This window comes from Takifugu flavidus, chromosome 13, assembly GCF_003711565.1.
Source record: "Takifugu flavidus isolate HTHZ2018 chromosome 13, ASM371156v2, whole genome shotgun sequence".
NCBI lineage: Eukaryota > Metazoa > Chordata > Actinopteri > Tetraodontiformes > Tetraodontidae > Takifugu > Takifugu flavidus.
Genome location: NC_079532.1, coordinates 11,459,352 through 11,475,170, shown reverse-complemented (window position 1 = coordinate 11,475,170; position 15,819 = coordinate 11,459,352). Strand labels below are relative to the sequence as shown.

Here is a 15,819-nt window from a genome sequence, read left to right as displayed (position 1 = left end):
ATAGTGTGACACTCGACTTAAAGACCTGTGATCTATTGTGGAAGACAACGTGCATGGGTAAAAAGGCAGAACACGACGGGTCCGCCTCTTGTCTGGAAGACAGAGTGGAGGGTTTGAATCGCCCACGTCACAGAAAAGGAAAACGAAGTTAACGCTAGCTTAGCAATGAAGCTAAACATAGAATAACTGCCACAGCATTCGCGCCCACAGTTGGCTGGTTTTGTACCTTGTTTATTAGGCGGGTGAACTATAACCAGATCAAATGGTGAGTGCATATTTGCAATAGTCAGCACCTGGTCAGCTGAATGATTTGCCAATAGCATGTTGCTAGGCTAATATGGTAACTGGCTCTGCTACGTGATATACTGTATCTACTTGGCTGGCTAACCATGTCTTTAGCTACCTTCTGTGATAGTTAGACTATCAGCACATACATTGGAGTTTACAACGACCAACATCTGAAGGCGCTTTAGCCTATATAAAACGTTTAATCGTCTGCATGTGTATTAAAACCGATTTTGCTTCGGACACGAAGTAACACAAGCTGCTGGTAATGTTAAGCTAGCTTGCTAAAGCTAACATCTGGAGAGATGACATTACCTATTGGTCACTTTCAGTCAATAAATAAACGTTCCTAATGTTGTCTGCAGTGCACATACGCTAACTCCTGCCTCTTTGTATATATTTGGCAGGTGTATGACCCTGTGAGGCCATGGGTGACATGAAAACCCCAGATTTTGATGATCTCCTGGCAGCATTTGACATCCCTGATGCTACGGGGTTGGATGCCAAAGAGCCCATTCAGGGGAGTCATGAGGAGACAGAGATTCAGCTGAAGCATGTGGGGATGTGTCTGGATGACAGCCTATTGAGTAGCCAAGCTGTCTCAACCACTGATATCCCTACTGTAAGTGTTATTGTGAAGAACACAAGCCGTCAGGACCTCTTGGAAGGCTTTGGGTCACCTTTGCATAATGGATTCAAGGGACAAGACTCTTCCATTGACCCTGCAGAGCCAGCCAATGATAGCTTTTCCAAATCATTTATCTCCGCTTTGAATGGTGAAAGTTCAAGAGAGCTTCTCGGAAAGGCACCTATTCAGCACAAACCTGACGGAACGCCAGTATTTACCCAGTCACTTTCTCATTTTAGTCCTGTTTCCAGCCCCGACTCTGAAAACACTCTGTGTAACAGAGATGAAATGCATCCAAAAGAGAGCCCTTGTTTTCCCGAAGCGTCGGTTTTGGTGGAACCATCAGTATCAGACAATCCACAAAAGCTGGACCCCAGCATCCTTCATGACCGTACTGTGGACTCTCAGATTCCCAAGGAATCCCAGGGGGGCAAAAAGGAAAGTCGTAGGCGTGAGGAGATGTCCAATATCCTTGTCAGTAATGAAAGTGATCAAATTCCCAGAACACACAGTGCAATTCCACAGCAAGGTGCTAAAAAGAATCCAAATGAGATCAAATCTGAGTCGGGATCCTCGTCGGAGCCTCCCGTCCCTTACCCTCAAAAGCCTCAGACGTCTAAATTGTCCTCCTGCCTGGAGGCTCTGGTGGCCCTGAATGCAAGAAAAGATCTCAAAGAACCAGCGGAAGGCTTGAAAGCAAGTCCCAGCGTGCCCATATCGCCACGGAGTCCCAGAAGTCCACGTGAAGCTGTGAAGCGGTTGATGAAACCATCGGACAGCCCCGTTAGCATCTGCAGCGACAGCAGTGGCAAAGCCTCCCCCGCCCTGATGTCCGGGTCACCTCCTGCTATCCCCAGGGTCAGGATCAAGACCATAAAAACCACATCGGGACAGATCAAACGCACAGTCACCAGTGTGCTGCCTGATTCCGAAACGGACGAAGTTCCTTCCGCGTATGAATCCTCTCCTGCTCCCAGTATGATTAGCGAGGATTCCTACTGTAACATGTCTCCCTACCAGTCCCAGAGCGCTTCTGTTGACGGTCCTGCGGTGCCAAAAGGTACCGCGGCCACACCTGCGGCTAAAGTTTCACACGGCAAATTGGAGGCGAACCCGCGGAAGCTTGGAGCCAAGCTCTCCGGAGCGGCGTTCCGAGCTTCTGCCGGCCCCGTCAAACAACCGGGCCCGCATCACCGTCAGAAACCCAAACGTGGGTCGGCTCCAGGGGGGCGTGCGACCAACGCAGGCTTCCTCCCCAAAGCGATGCATTTAGCTAGCCTCAACCTGGTCCCGCACAGCGTCGCCGCTTCCGTAGCGGCGAGGACCACCCCGCCGCAGCCCGGCCAGCGCTCGCTCTCCTCCACGGTGTACAGCACCGTTCCCCTGGTGCATCAGGTCCAAACCAGCCAAGCTCACACCTGCACCAACACGGCGTCGGCCACCTTGAACCGACTGCTGAACCACGCCAACCCCGTACCTACGTACGTGCCCAACCTGAGCCCGCCCCCGGAGAGCGACATCCGCCTCCCGGCCCGAGGTTACTGCTGCCTGGAGTGCGGGGACTCCTTCGGCGTGGAGAGGAGCCTGGCGCATCATTACGGCAGGAGGAGCGTCCACATCGAAGTGGGGTGCACTCACTGCGCCAAGACGATAGTCTTCTTCAACAAGTGCGCCCTGCTGGCGCACGCGCGCGAGCACAAGAGCGGCGGCGCGGTGATGCAGTGCACGCAGCTGCACATGCGGCCCATCCCCGAGGAGCACATGTTCGCCCCCCTGGACGCCGAACCCGCGTCCTCGGACTCTCCCGCCGCGCCTTCGCCTCCCCAAAGGGTCCAGGCCGTCCTGCCGCTGCACCCGGACAACGTCATCCGGCACCGGCTGCGCTGCCTGGAGTGTAATAAGCAGGTGCCTGACTACAAAGCGCTCGCCGGCCATTACCAAAGACCGTCGGAAAACGTGGAGGGACTAGTGAGTCGCTCTCTTATCTCGACAGCGTTTCCAGCTGGATCAGCTTGCTCAAAGGGTTGTTTCGCTGTCTTTTTCTTACGATATTTTAAATCTTTAGTGTAGCTTTCTCTCTTCCTTTCTCCTTCCTTTTTTCTGAACTAGATGTGCGACACGTGCACAATGCTGCTGCCCAACAAGTGCAGCTTCAGAGCTCACGAGCGCATCCACGCCCACAAGTCTCCTTACTGCTGTCCGGAGTGCGGAGCCCTGAGCCGCTCCGCAGACATCCAGAAGCACGTTAAGGAAAACTGCCTGCACTACGCCCGGAAGGCCTGGTACAAGTAAGTCAGGAGGGGGGGGGCGGGGGGGGGGGGGGTAACGGCGTGAGTGGAGTGGCAGCGTGTCCTCTTTTTCAGGTGTCTTCACTGTGATATGGTTTTCAAGACCCTCCAGGGACAGAAGATGCACATCGAGGAGAAACACTGCGAAGTCTTCTACAAGTGCTCCGTGTGTCCCGTCGCCTTCAAGACCGCCGACAGCTGTGAAGTGCACTTAAATAAAAAGCACAACACGAGCAAAGTCTCGCCGCAGTAAGTCAGCGGCCGAACCGAGCTCGTTCGGATGTTTTACATTTTTCACATGCCGTGCAATGATTCCCCCCCCCCCCCCATCCCACCAGGATAATCTTTAAGTGTTCGTGCGAGACGGTCTTCAAGAAGAAGCAGCTGCTGCTGGAGCATTTTCACCAGAACGCCAGCAAACGCGTCACATCTGTCTTCAAGTGTCCAGAATGTAATTCAGTATTTCCACAAAAGCACCTGTTAATGCAGCATTTCAAGGTAAAATCCTGCTGGAGCTCCTTTTCATCTACAGATAAGTACATTAACTGCAACATCGTGCATTAACACTCCTTTTACTGGTGGCTCTGAGCATGTTTATCATGGTTTAACTACCATGTTGTGCTTTCTAATCACCATAAAAGACAGATGTAAAATATAATCCAGTTTAACTGCTGACAGACTTTGATCATGTTGGATTCCCCAGAACGACATTTGTACACATCAGCTTTGTAAACAGTGAACAAACTGGATCATCTTGTACCAGTGAAAGGATAAAATCAACAATAAAAGTTATAAAAGTAGCATATTTCAGGGAGGAGGGTGTGAATGTAGCAGGGAGGAGTTTGATCCTGATCCCAAACCAAAGAGCCATAAAGTCTTTTTTCTTCCCTCCGATGTCTTTATTCTGCAGAGCGTTCATATAGGAAACATGACGGCAGAGGCCGAGAACGGAAATGTACGGAAAAACGGCAAGGAGTGGCGCCACAGAGTCCAGAAGAAGAGCCACGACCCCATGAAACAGGTGGACGGGTCCAAGAGAAGGGCGGAGCAGGACAGCAGGGCGGGCGCAAAGTCCAGCGGCTGGACGTGCGGCGTGTGTCTCCAGTGGTTCCCTGAACGAGACTCGTATGTTTCGCACGTGAAGACGGCCCACACAAAGGTCAGAGGTCGTGGACTCCTCACGCGGGAACGTGGCTGTTCTCTCAAACATGCAGCCTTTCTTCAGACGCTCGCTCCAGAGAGGGAGAAGCTTTTGTGACGCCTCTTCTTCTTCTCTTCACCAGCTGGTGAAGAAATATCCCTGTCGACACTGTGAGCAGTCCTTCAACTCCAGGAACGTTCTGAGGCGACACAATCGCACCGCGCATGACGGGAAGGCAAAAACCTACACCTGCTGGTGGGTTTCGCAATAACGTGCACGACTACGTGCCCGGGTGTCAGCGCAGTTGCTCTCATCTCTCTTTGCTGGTTGAAATCTTCAGGTATTGCACGGATACCAAGACAACATTTGCTACTAGCATGATGTTGAAGAACCACGTGAGGCTCATGCATGGTATCAAAAATCCAGATGTGGGGCAGATGTCAAGAACTTTCAACCAGGAAGCAAAAAAGCCTTTGGTAAGGTGATTATGGTTGTGAGTAGTTATCGGCCGCAGCCGACCAATTTTAACGCGTCCGACCTTTTTAGGGACATGTATCTGAACGGCCTCCTGGCGCCCCTCGGGAGGAGGAGCGGGACCCGACCCCAAACCTCGGCGCGCCCTCGGCGAAGCGTCTCAAAGCTCAGCTCCGCTGCTCCAAGTGCGGCTTCGTCACGGGCGACAGTGCGCAGTTCCAGCGGCACATACCGCAGCACAAGAGCGACGAAAGCACCCCCCAGTGCCTCCGCTGTGGCCTGTGCTTCACGTCCGCCCTGTCTCTGAGCAGGCACCTGCACATCGTGCACAAGGTCAAGGAGGTCAAGGAGGAGAGGGGCGCCGCCGTGGCGGCGGCCAGGGAGACGCCGCGGGATCCTCAGCCAGACGCGCCCGCGGGGGTGGAGCGGGTGGACGACTCGTTACCGAAGCGGAATGAACCCGACCGGCCCGACAGGAAGGAGAACAGCGAACATCGGAGCTCTCGGACAGACGCCGCGGCGCCTCCTTGGCGGGAAACGCCTCCGTCGTCAGCAAACCGCTAAGATCGGTTCGTTTCCCCTGAAAACAACTCGTTGATGCGTTCGGCGTTGCTACAGTCCCCGATTTATTCCGGTTGTTCAGCATATTTAAGTAGATAATCATCTTAAGAGCAGTATTTTTATAAGAGGACGAATTAACCTGTATTTTTTAGTTGATTTTATTTATATTATCCTGCATGTTTGTAATACAGTATATTCATTTTGCCATGTAGACATCTCATTCCCACCCCGAAAGGAGACTCAGGAATGTTAGTTTTCTGTGTTGGGTTTTCACTTCTAATCATTTTTCACTTCAGTGACGGCACCTGGGTGGGAAGAGGATTTATTTACTCTGCAATACAACGATAAACATCGCCGTAAACAAAGATATTTGGCCGATTGGAGCCTACGGAACGCTAGGCTACGCTAAACCTGACTATTCAAACGTGCGTTTCATAGGTGTGCGTCAGACGTGGCCCTTTTTTTTAATTATTTTGGAGTGAGTGTTATGGATAAGTGTGCAGAGGTATTGGATGCTGCAGCAGTGTTGAAAATACCTCATATTACCAGAAGTGTATCTTCCAGGGAGGTGGACACACAGTTATGTCAGGGTACGGTCGGTTTGGACGAGCCAGCGCAGGTGGGGGAGCATTTTAAGAACATGTCGGAGATGCCGCTTCGTGCTGATGGACGTTCCTACCTCCGCGGTTTATGACAGTGATTGTTCAATAATGAAAGTATGGGAGGAGTGGCAGGTGACCTCAGTGCAATGCAAAACCGAGCAAATGTGTATCGTCCCACATTATTCAATTTTATAAATTATTTCTGGGAATCGAGGTAAGGCTACGCGGTCATATTGACTTGGCGAATGAACTTTTATATTTAAGTACTTCTTGAGCTCTTGATTTCTTAAAAACAGCCACGCTGCAGACGACGATCTGTGCTTGTTTTTGTTTTGTAATGCCCGTCAAAGATTTGTACTTTTGATACTCGTTCCATTCAGCACTTGTAGGACAGAGCTCTGTGTACATACAGTTACCAGTGAACCCCGGGCTCCCAGCATTTCCTGAAGCATTACATCGGTCCAGCATGCAGTGGCCCACGTGCCTTGCTGTAATGTTTCCTCCTTACAAATAAATTGGTGCATTTAATCAAATCTAACCTGTGTTTTTTGATGTGGTTGCTGGCAGTGTGTGAGATAAAGGAGGGGGGAAATAATCAAAATCAAAGTGTCAAATGGCCACAATCTATCTGTCAATGCAGGTCAGAGTGGGCCTCTGGACGCACCTTTCGTCCAATCAGAAGGCTGGTGGGTGACGTCAGTCTCATTTGCCTATTAAGATCATCCTCTATATATCCTGCTGTCCCCGGGGAGACAGCGGGGGCCGACGCTTCAATTAAGAGTCATCAGGTCGTGTGTGCAAGATATTTGGAGGGATGAGAAGCATATTCCTAAAGCTCTGCAGAGCAGGATTAATCTCCTCCTTCATCCTCCTCTCCTGCGTTTCCGTGACATCAGCGATGAGCCTTGACTTGACTGAGCTGAGACATAAAGTTTCAGAGATCAAGGTGAATCCCAGGTGGAATCTTTGGGCAAGTGGTGAGAGAATCAATGATGCGTTTGTTGCAAATCAGTGCACGTGTTGTTTTTTTGGGTTTGTTTAAAGTGGAATGTGCATGTTTAAATCTGTGCTTTGTGTTTATTAGGACATTTCATGGGCAAGAAAAGTGTTGCGGAGAATTCCTTTGGGAAAGTTCCCGCAATAGTCAGAGGTATTAGTCCTCTTGATCATAAAAAAGACATGCAGACACTGCTAATTCAGATACTGAAACCTCAATGGAAGCAAGCAGGGGACATGTAAGCTTATTACCATTATTGTTGTTACTGATGTTAAGAGCTTTTCTGCAACTAATTATTTTTTTGTATTTGTTCAGGAGGTGAGGAGACCCAGCATGGAGAGCTCATCTGAACATTGTTGTGACAATACACCAAAAAATAAAATGAAAAAAATCATAAAAGCTGATATGATGATGTGTTACAGTGTTGGTGAATGTTAATCTGAGTTTTAATAAACTACAACTTAAAGCCACTTGTGGGGTTTTTTTGTGAATGAAATTAAAATAAAGTTTTTGTTTCTTGGCGTTTATAGTCTTTCCGTCAGTGAATTCGGAACATTCGAGCTTAACAGCGCCCCCTTGTTTAATGCGCTCGTCATATTCCTGCGACAGTTGTGTGGCCACGCTGGTCGCGTGTGTATGACGGTGGAGCATAGCCAGCGGCTAGGCTAGTTTGAGCACAGTTATGCCGCTAGTAGTGATCTGTGGTTACCCCTGCAGTGGCAAAACACGGAGGGCAGAAGAACTGAAGGTGTATTTTGAACAGAACTGCAACAAAAAGGTTTATATTGTTGGAGACGGAGCTCTAGAAGTTGACAGAAACACTGTTTACACAGGCAAGTTCAGCTAATGTAGCTCAGTGGACTGTGGTCCGCGTCACGGGTTTGTAACATTTTAAAACTTATTAAAAGGGAATTGAATGGTAGGTTAAAGCAAATGTGTTACATTTTAAAGAATCAATAAACCGTGTGGACGTCATTCATTCCAGTACTGAGAAGTGTGTTTATCAAGGGTTTAAACGGCATTATTGTAAAATAACCATAGGTTTTGCACCGGGTGCTGAATGTGTTAAAGCGTTTTCATCCAAATCTAACTAAAAATAATCCTAGTAATGATCATGTATGTCATTAGTAGCACGAAAAGTAGTAGTAGTGCTGCACATTTTATGAAATAAGCACCCATGTGCTTAATAAAATAGAACAAAACATTTCATATCAAACCATCAAAATCAAACACCTGCACAATAAAGCAGAAACAATCAGAAATAAGATGCAAATGTCTCAAGTTAAAATAAACATATAGAGGTCTAAGGGTGTTAGCTTTCATCCCCTAGCAGCAAATGAACCAATTGTAATTAGTAGAAAATGCATCGTTAATAGACCTTATGATAAATAGATCAGAAGCATCTTAAGGATATTAAAAGTTAATGTATTTTGGACTCTTTAGCAGTCAAATTTTCTGATTTCCCATCTCTGATGTTGGAAAAGGTCAGTTTTGTATCTTTTGTCAAGGTTAGTCTGCAGGATTGTGAAGTGGGTCATATTAAATAAATCCTTTTCTCTCCACTTTCACCTTTGTCAGATTCCCAAAAGGAAAAAGATGTGCGATCTTCTCTAAAAGCTGAAGTGGAGCGGTGAGCGTTCACCTCCAGAACCAGAACCAGCACCGATGCCCAGCCATCACAGTAACACACCCATTTATTTGTCTTTTCAGGAAAATCAACAGGGATGACATTGTAATTTTGGACTCTTTAAATTACATAAAAGGTACTTGTCTGTTGTTTTTATGTTTATGTTCAGCATCATCGCCTTTATGTTTAAAGTAGAAATTATTTGCAGGTTACAGGTATGAACTCTTCTGTCTGGTGAAGCACGCACAGACCCCCCATTGTCTGGTGAGCATTCACGATGGTTTAAGGTGAAAATATTTAAACCTGAGTGATAAAAGTCAAAATCCTCTGCTTCTTCTGCTTGTTTTAGTTATACTGTTTGACAACGGATGAAGTGAGCGCATCGTGGAACCTCGGCAGGGATGCTGCGCAGCAGTACAGCCAGGACATGTGAGCGGGGGGGGAGTGGGTGGCTGTAGGGCTTGGTGAGTCTTTCCCTTTCTGCTCCGTTACCATGCGGTTTTATTTTGTAGCTTTGATGCCTTGGTGTTGAGATTTGAAGCTCCAGACTCCAGAAACCGTTGGGACAGTCCTCTCTTCACCATCCTGAAGGATGACCCTCTCCCATGCGAAGCCATTTCTGATGCACTTTACAAAAGAAAAGCACCGCCACCGAATCAGTCCACGCAAAGTGTAGGGCTCAGAATGCTTTTTGTGTATTGAACATTTCTGATTATCTGAGCGTATATGTGTAAAAACTATTATTTTTCTCTCTGCAGCAACCGCTGTCCTCAGCTAACTTTTTATACGAGTTGGACAGGATCACACAAGATGTTCTAATGGTAAGTGTTGTTTGTCCAGTGGGCACCTCACCGAAGCTAACAAACACTTAAAAATATTGTTGTAATCTGGAGTAAAGGTCACCTCACTGCCCTTTAGCAGCGGAACTGCGTCAGCTGGTCCCTGGGATCAATTTTTGCAGCCTGTTAAACCCTTTTTAAAGGCCTCTTAATGCCCACGTGTAAGGTTAAACACAACGGCGTGAGCGACAGGATTGGCAGCTAGCAGACAAAAGTGTTAAACATGATCAATAAAACGGCCAGAAATTACAGGTTTTAGGTTGTTTACAAGAGTAAAGTGCATTTTTGTTGGTACTAAAGTCACCATTGACTATTTACATCAAAGTGCTGAAATGCCCGATAACACCTTATTCAGGCGTATTTATGGAGTTTCATAACACTCCAAACTGTTCATTAATCAATGTGCATGTGTGATGTCATGTGTCTGCTAATTGCTGTTTGTGTTAGCCAGCAGCTATTAGCTGTTCCCCTTCCTTAATATTGTCAGGTATTTGCATTCTGCCATCATCTGAGTATGTTTCAGTCAACGTTAGACTTTTTATGTGTAGAAAATATGTTCACTTTCAACCAAAGTCTTTACTTTTTTCCACAGGTAATATTTAATGCACAGAAGACAAGCGTACCTGGTGACGTCATTTTAGTTCCTGGAGCCACAGAAAAAATATCCTTTTAAAAAGAGTCCAGGCTAATATCCATGTTAGGATGCCGTCATTGATTCTCGTCATCCAGCCCTACGTCGTATTACCAACACAGCAGGTGGCAAATTGTTGTGGTGGGAGGGCAGTTAAATGGGTCTCATCAAAGAGGGCAAATGAACCGGGGGTTTTACAAAGGAGGAACAAATTACAATGATAGCTGGATTTATTGGCAGCAGCAGTTTTAGGTGTTCACAGCATCAAATGCTTTGATTTCCCCCTTTGAAAGTGCTATTTAAAGCAGAAAGTAAGCGTAATGAGGTTTAAAGTAAGGTCTTTACATTTACCTTCACTTTGTTTGTTTTATCTCTTAAAGGTTAGGATGTGCTGTGGCATTCAGAAATGTTTCTTTACCCGATCATTGTCCAAAAAGGACTTAAATGACCTTAACTGGGTTTGTTTTGAACGTCCAGCTCAACAGGAGTGTCAACATGGCAGAGCTGAGGAAGCTGCGGCGTCAGTTCATCAGCTACACGAAGACGCACCCGACACAGAACCCGGCGCACGTTTCCAACATGTTTGTGCAGTATTTAAACACGAGTTTCCACTGATGATTGATTGCATTACTCTTTCTTTTTTTGAAAAAAAATCTGCAACAAATAAATATATTTTGTGCCATTTGCAGTCACAGGAGGGCAGTTTTAAAAATATTTAATAGAATCACAGAAACATGATTTTTAATTCCCCGGCCTCCACATTCCGACCCGAAGGTTTTGAAATACAACAGTTGCGATCTCACATCAACGAGCGCTGTATTGAACGCAGATTTAGAAAAATAAGCGCATTTTTATGAAATCAGTCCTTTCAAAAAGTAAAGTAAACGGACTATATTTGACAAAGAAACATCAACTCATGGGTGAACAGCTTTAAAGCTCTGTGGTGCACGTCAGGGGCAGGAGAACCGGGACAAGGCCTATGTGGTCCTCCACATAGGAGGAGCTAAAGGAGGAGCTGGGCTCCTCCGTGGACCAGGAGAAAGCTACCAAGTATTCATGGGGACCAGCATGGAGCCACCAGTAAAGCTGCTGGTGCCTGGGATGAATAAATGGTTACATGAAGCTCTTGGGGAGCCTTCTCAGCACTGGATGTCTCCCCGACTGGACCTTTTCCTGCCAGAAGAAAGGGAGCAAGACAAAGGGAGAACTGAAGGAGGCCAGAGGGAGCATTGGTGGAGGAGCAAGTTCGGACCAGTTTGTCCTTTTAATAAATTGTGTGCTCTTGTTTTGATGGTGTAACTTCAGATTAAACGATGAGACGGCGAGGAATCGTTCAGAAACCTGATTTATTGTGGGCGATTTCATTGAAATGATGAAGTGAGTCAAAAAGCTGATCAGTGATCAATGACGAAGATCATCGATCGTCGGCTTCGGCAGTTATTTCTTTTGACCGGCTGCTTTCCGTGAAACCGTTTTATTGGCGTTGGCGTATTTCTGTCGATCATTTCTGAAGAGAAAGGAAACAGCGAGGGTTTTTTACCAGTGGCAATAACGAGGTCTTCACTCTCAGATCTTACCTGCTCATTTTTGTCCTGTTCCTGCATCCCAGTCCTCCCTCCCAGTGGCTGCTCCGCACCCCCCTGGTCATCATGCTACCGCAGGTGATGCACGGTTTTGCGTTGCCGTACGGCTGCAAAGGCCCGAGTGGGGAAACAAGGCAAAGTCAAAAAGGGGCAATAATCTTTCCACCCTTCATTCTGTCAGTGCTGGAATCTGCTATTACGTCAGCACGAACCCCTCCCCCACGCTTATGGGGACAATTTTTTTTTTTTTAACTCGGGTAAAGAAGCTCCCGGTATTGAAAGTTCCTGGGAATTTCAGTGGAAAAGGTGCTGATGTCACCAAGTCTTCAGCTGACCTGTTCTTTGGCGCAGTAGCCACAAATCATCCTGGTGGCCAGTTCCATGGGGTGGTCCTGGTCTTCATCGTGGCACACGTCACAGGGGTAAGCCCGGCCACAGCAGGGGAACCTGGCGGCAGATAAATGTCCACTTCCGTCATCTCGCCGTGGTGCGTTCAGGTCACGACACGAAGGCAGCGATACCTTAACCATCGATGACTCTGTTTGTAATGCCTGCAGGTTCCCTTCTCAGGCAGGGGCTTCCCCTTCTGCACAGCAGGGTGCCTCACCTTATAGTTCACAGTCAGAGCGTTGGGACCTGCATGGACAGGAACAGGGGCCTTGTAAGGAGGCATTTGTTGCCTGAGACACGTCTAATGTAGGTGAGCTGCTCTGACCTGCTTTGTTGGATCTCGGCGGGATGAACTGGAACTTTGTGCTCTCTGCCAGAACGCTGAGTTTGCTGTGGCAATGCTCACAGTTAAACTCCTTGGTCTGACCGTAGGACAAATTCTGGTGAGAGTGGGGGGGGGGGGGAAAAGGCGCAAATTTATGGGCGAAATTAAGAAGGAAAGAAGATCTTTTTGTTTTCTTTTCACCTCCGTGGGGTTCTCCTGGGAGCAGGTGAGGCAGCCCACGATGAGCTCGCACTCCTGGAGCACGAGGTCAGCAGGTGCAGCGTTGTGGAGGTCCAGGTATCCCAGGACGTCGCTGTAGTGGTGCACCATGCAGGGCCTGAAGGCAGCGTTGATGTCGGCGCTGCATTTGTCGCACTGAGCCGTGCACGGGGTGCGTCCGGTCAGCGTCAGGTCTGCGTTCACCTTGCACCTGCGGACAGAAACGGCCGGATCAGAGCGACGGGGGTTTGGACGCGGGCGCGACGTTCGACTGTGTCATTTACCGGTTGCATTGAAGGCAAACGGTGATCCGCTGGGCCACCACGGTGGCCGTGTTCTCTCCCAGCCGGAGTCCCAGCATCTTCATCTCTGTCCCTCTGCGAGGGTCACTGACCTTGATGTTCTCCACCAGATGAGTCGCTTCCTCCACCTCCTCCTCCTCCTCCTCCTCCTCCTCCTGGCCTTCATCACTACCTGGACCCATCTCTCCCTCTGCTGTTTTCTCCCCATTTCCCGTCGTGTCCGGCGTCCCCTCCCCATCAGCTCCTGGTGACTGACGGTTCTTGGCGGTGTTGTCGCACACAGTTTCCTGGAGCTCTTGGTAGGAGATAAACTGCAGCCCAGCCTTCTCCAAATCAATGTCTGTTTTCAGCTGGAAGAGAGAGAGATTCTCTTGATTTCAGAATCAAATATGCTGTTTGATCGTGTCATTCTCACCTTTCTGGCTCCTTCGGTGAACAGTCTCTCCATATTTCGGTCCAGCCAGCGAAGGAAGGGGCGGAACAGCAGCTCCACTTTTCCCAGCAGCTCATTGGTTGCATGCTTGGCTTGCAGCCACTCCGAAGACGCCTGCTCTACATGTCTACAGTTTGAGAGTCCACGTGCGTGACAATGAAATGAAAACACTCTCAAATGTGCGTGTTCCTACCTGGCCATTATTGGTGGCAGACCCTGGTCCAGCGGTACTTCCAATGTAAAAATCTATTAAAATGTACCAAAGTAGTGAACTGTTTGTCACATCTAAGCTATTGACAATCTAAAAGGAACAAGCTTTGTTAATTAAAACAGCTGTCTTTACCTGCTGGGGGTAGTTTTCTGGGAAGCTCACCATGATGTCGATTGCTTTTAGGTCAAAAGGCTTGAGAGAAGTGAAAATTCTGTGTCAGCGTATTTCTTGACGAAGCTCTGACTTAACTGGGTGAATGGTTGTCATATTGAATTAGGAAAATATCTGGCCATGTTTTACCATACAGGGGATATTAGCGCTGATTAAAATGACGATGATATAAGCATTTTACCCAGTCTGGATCAGTAGCCTCAACGGACGCTCTGTAGTATGCGAATCCGTTTTGTTCCTGGATAATCAACTGCTCCCTGGGAAAGCGCTTTTTCAGCTGCTCGATCTCAGTGTCCCGGAGCTTCTTGGCGACATCTTCGGTCAGCTCAGACAGCTTCACCTCATGGGGGTTGCTGGGACGCGGTACCATCCTCTGCACAGGTCGGCTATTATTGCCGCGTCTGGGCTGATCGTCCACTGACGGTAACTGTGGTGGATGCCAGAAGCGACATCTGTCCTCCATTGAGCAGTGACCTGATAGAAAGTAGCGACAAGGACGGTTGACAGCTGCCGGGACAACCCTACTGGAATTTCTGGGGCCAGGCTCTTGCTCCGCGTTGGCCTCTGAGCTTGCGGATGTTAAGTGTGATGGTTTCGGATTCTTTATGCTTTTCCTCTCCTGGGCTTTGGTATCATCTCTTATGTGAAGAAATCGGCATCTATCTCCAAAGTTGCAGTGTCTTCCTTGTGAGAAGAAGCGACACAACTGCTGTGTGTGGAGTCCAGAGTTTGCGTTATTCGCCCTCCCTTCGTCAGCTTCGTCCATTATTGAAACACCTAAATGAAGAAACACAGCCAGACACTTCATGAACAAGTTGTGGCTACATGTCCAAAAACATATGCCGACAGAAGCAATTTAAAAGACTGTAGGGTGCGCACACTGCGTCTTCCTAAATGATTGACTCTTACTGACTCAATGTTGTTCACTCAGCGTCCATGTCACCCCAAAGAAACAATAAAGTGACAGTCGATAACCTTTGCACCTTGCAAACGCAACGATGAAGGGAAAAAAAACTTTATAATTTGGTACATGTGCTGCGATTTGAAATGCACCGATTTTGTGGCGTTTTAATATGAAGACAGATTAGAAAGGTACAAAAGCAATAATTATGAACATAACATACGTATAGATTTCGACATCAACTCACCAGGAATCAGACGCTCCCGTTACGTGGTGGAATTTCTTCTTCGTGGATTTGATCACTGCGAGTACAAACTGACCACATGAGCATACTGCCCCCTGTTGTGTCGGAGTATGTACTTCTATACATTTCCCACGTAAATTTTCTTTTTTGTTCCTTTTCTCTTGCATCCACAATGTTTTATTGTTTTTGGCCTAAAATGTAAAAGTAATTATTGTTGGCAAATCTAGTCATTTGTTTATGAGTGATTTAGTAACATAGTTTAGTTTTGCTGCATATAAGTGCACCATTACAATTCTAGATGCAAGGATTCAGAAACTCTGCCTCTGCTGTCTTTAGCTAGTCTTTATTAGCCAAGTTAAGTTACAGTTTTGTAGACAATTCATATTTGAGTTTGGAGGAATACATAAAAAAGAGATTTCCTGTTTTTCCAGTTAAACAACCCTTAAACAGACCTCAACCCAGTGTACAGTGGAGGAGTTTGCAACTTGGACCATAAACAAATTGATCGACATCGTTAGTGTTTGCACAGTGTACTAACCTGCGCCTGGACAATCTCAATTTCCAGCAAGAACATTTGCAAACTAGCTATTGTCATGTTGCCAGTAAATTAGAATTAACCCTTGAGAATGATATTATGCAACAGTGAGCATGATTAAGAATAACATAACAATGCAGTTTTGAAGTCTCACATTTAAAAAAATGTATTGAATAAAGAAATTTTGAGCATTCACATGAAAAGGTGACTGAAACCTTGGCTGCAGTTTCTAAAATTGTCGGTAGAGGTCAGTAAAGCATAACTTTAGAACAGCTGGTTCGCCTATAAATGGCGCTTTTGTCAGATTTATCAGATTAAAAACGCAATCTTGGATTCAAACATTCCATTCGAACTGTTTGATTTGCATATTAGCATTTTAACCACGTCTCATTCATAACTGGTGTCAGCATTTTTCCCCTTTTAACAAAAAAT

The 15,819-nt window shown here is 47.2% G+C and overlaps 3 protein-coding genes across 4 annotated transcripts; 2 read left to right on the top strand and 1 right to left on the bottom strand.

Annotated features, from left to right (window-relative positions):
• Positions 1-88: 88 nt before the first annotated feature.
• znf592 (zinc finger protein 592) lies at positions 89-6,512 on the top strand. The gene is made up of 9 exons (XM_057052799.1): positions 89-265; positions 693-2,881; positions 3,023-3,201; positions 3,277-3,450; positions 3,540-3,699; positions 4,112-4,360; positions 4,485-4,597; positions 4,683-4,818; positions 4,889-6,512. Exons 2-9 carry the CDS (start codon positions 713-715, stop codon positions 5,378-5,380), a joined length of 3,672 nt encoding a protein of 1,223 aa, XP_056908779.1. The 5' UTR covers positions 89-265; positions 693-712; the 3' UTR covers positions 5,381-6,512.
• Positions 6,513-7,586: 1,074 nt separating this feature from the next.
• kti12 (KTI12 chromatin associated homolog) lies at positions 7,587-10,761 on the top strand. Its single transcript, XM_057052809.1, has 9 exons — positions 7,587-7,809; positions 8,555-8,606; positions 8,687-8,739; positions 8,812-8,867; positions 8,953-9,032; positions 9,116-9,275; positions 9,362-9,424; positions 10,035-10,103; positions 10,545-10,761. The coding sequence occupies exons 1-9, from the start codon at positions 7,659-7,661 to the stop codon at positions 10,686-10,688; spliced, it is 828 nt and encodes a 275-aa protein (XP_056908789.1). The 5' UTR covers positions 7,587-7,658; the 3' UTR covers positions 10,689-10,761.
• Positions 10,762-11,400: 639 nt separating this feature from the next.
• On the bottom strand, positions 11,401-14,946 carry si:dkey-24l11.2 (uncharacterized protein LOC100034462 homolog). 2 transcript variants are annotated; one of them, XM_057052801.1, is made up of 12 exons: positions 14,856-14,946; positions 13,889-14,484; positions 13,669-13,728; positions 13,519-13,571; positions 13,308-13,452; positions 12,875-13,242; positions 12,573-12,801; positions 12,372-12,486; positions 12,178-12,292; positions 11,992-12,103; positions 11,651-11,763; positions 11,401-11,580 (listed from the first exon to the last, which is right to left on the bottom strand). In XM_057052801.1, the coding sequence occupies exons 2-12, from the start codon at positions 14,471-14,473 to the stop codon at positions 11,511-11,513; spliced, it is 1,965 nt and encodes a 654-aa protein (XP_056908781.1). In that variant the 5' UTR covers positions 14,474-14,484; positions 14,856-14,946; the 3' UTR covers positions 11,401-11,510. The 2 variants fall into 2 exon arrangements, with proteins under 2 accessions (XP_056908781.1, XP_056908780.1); XM_057052800.1 differs by having other exon boundaries at positions 14,832-14,881.
• Between the last annotated feature and the right edge of the window lie 873 nt (positions 14,947-15,819).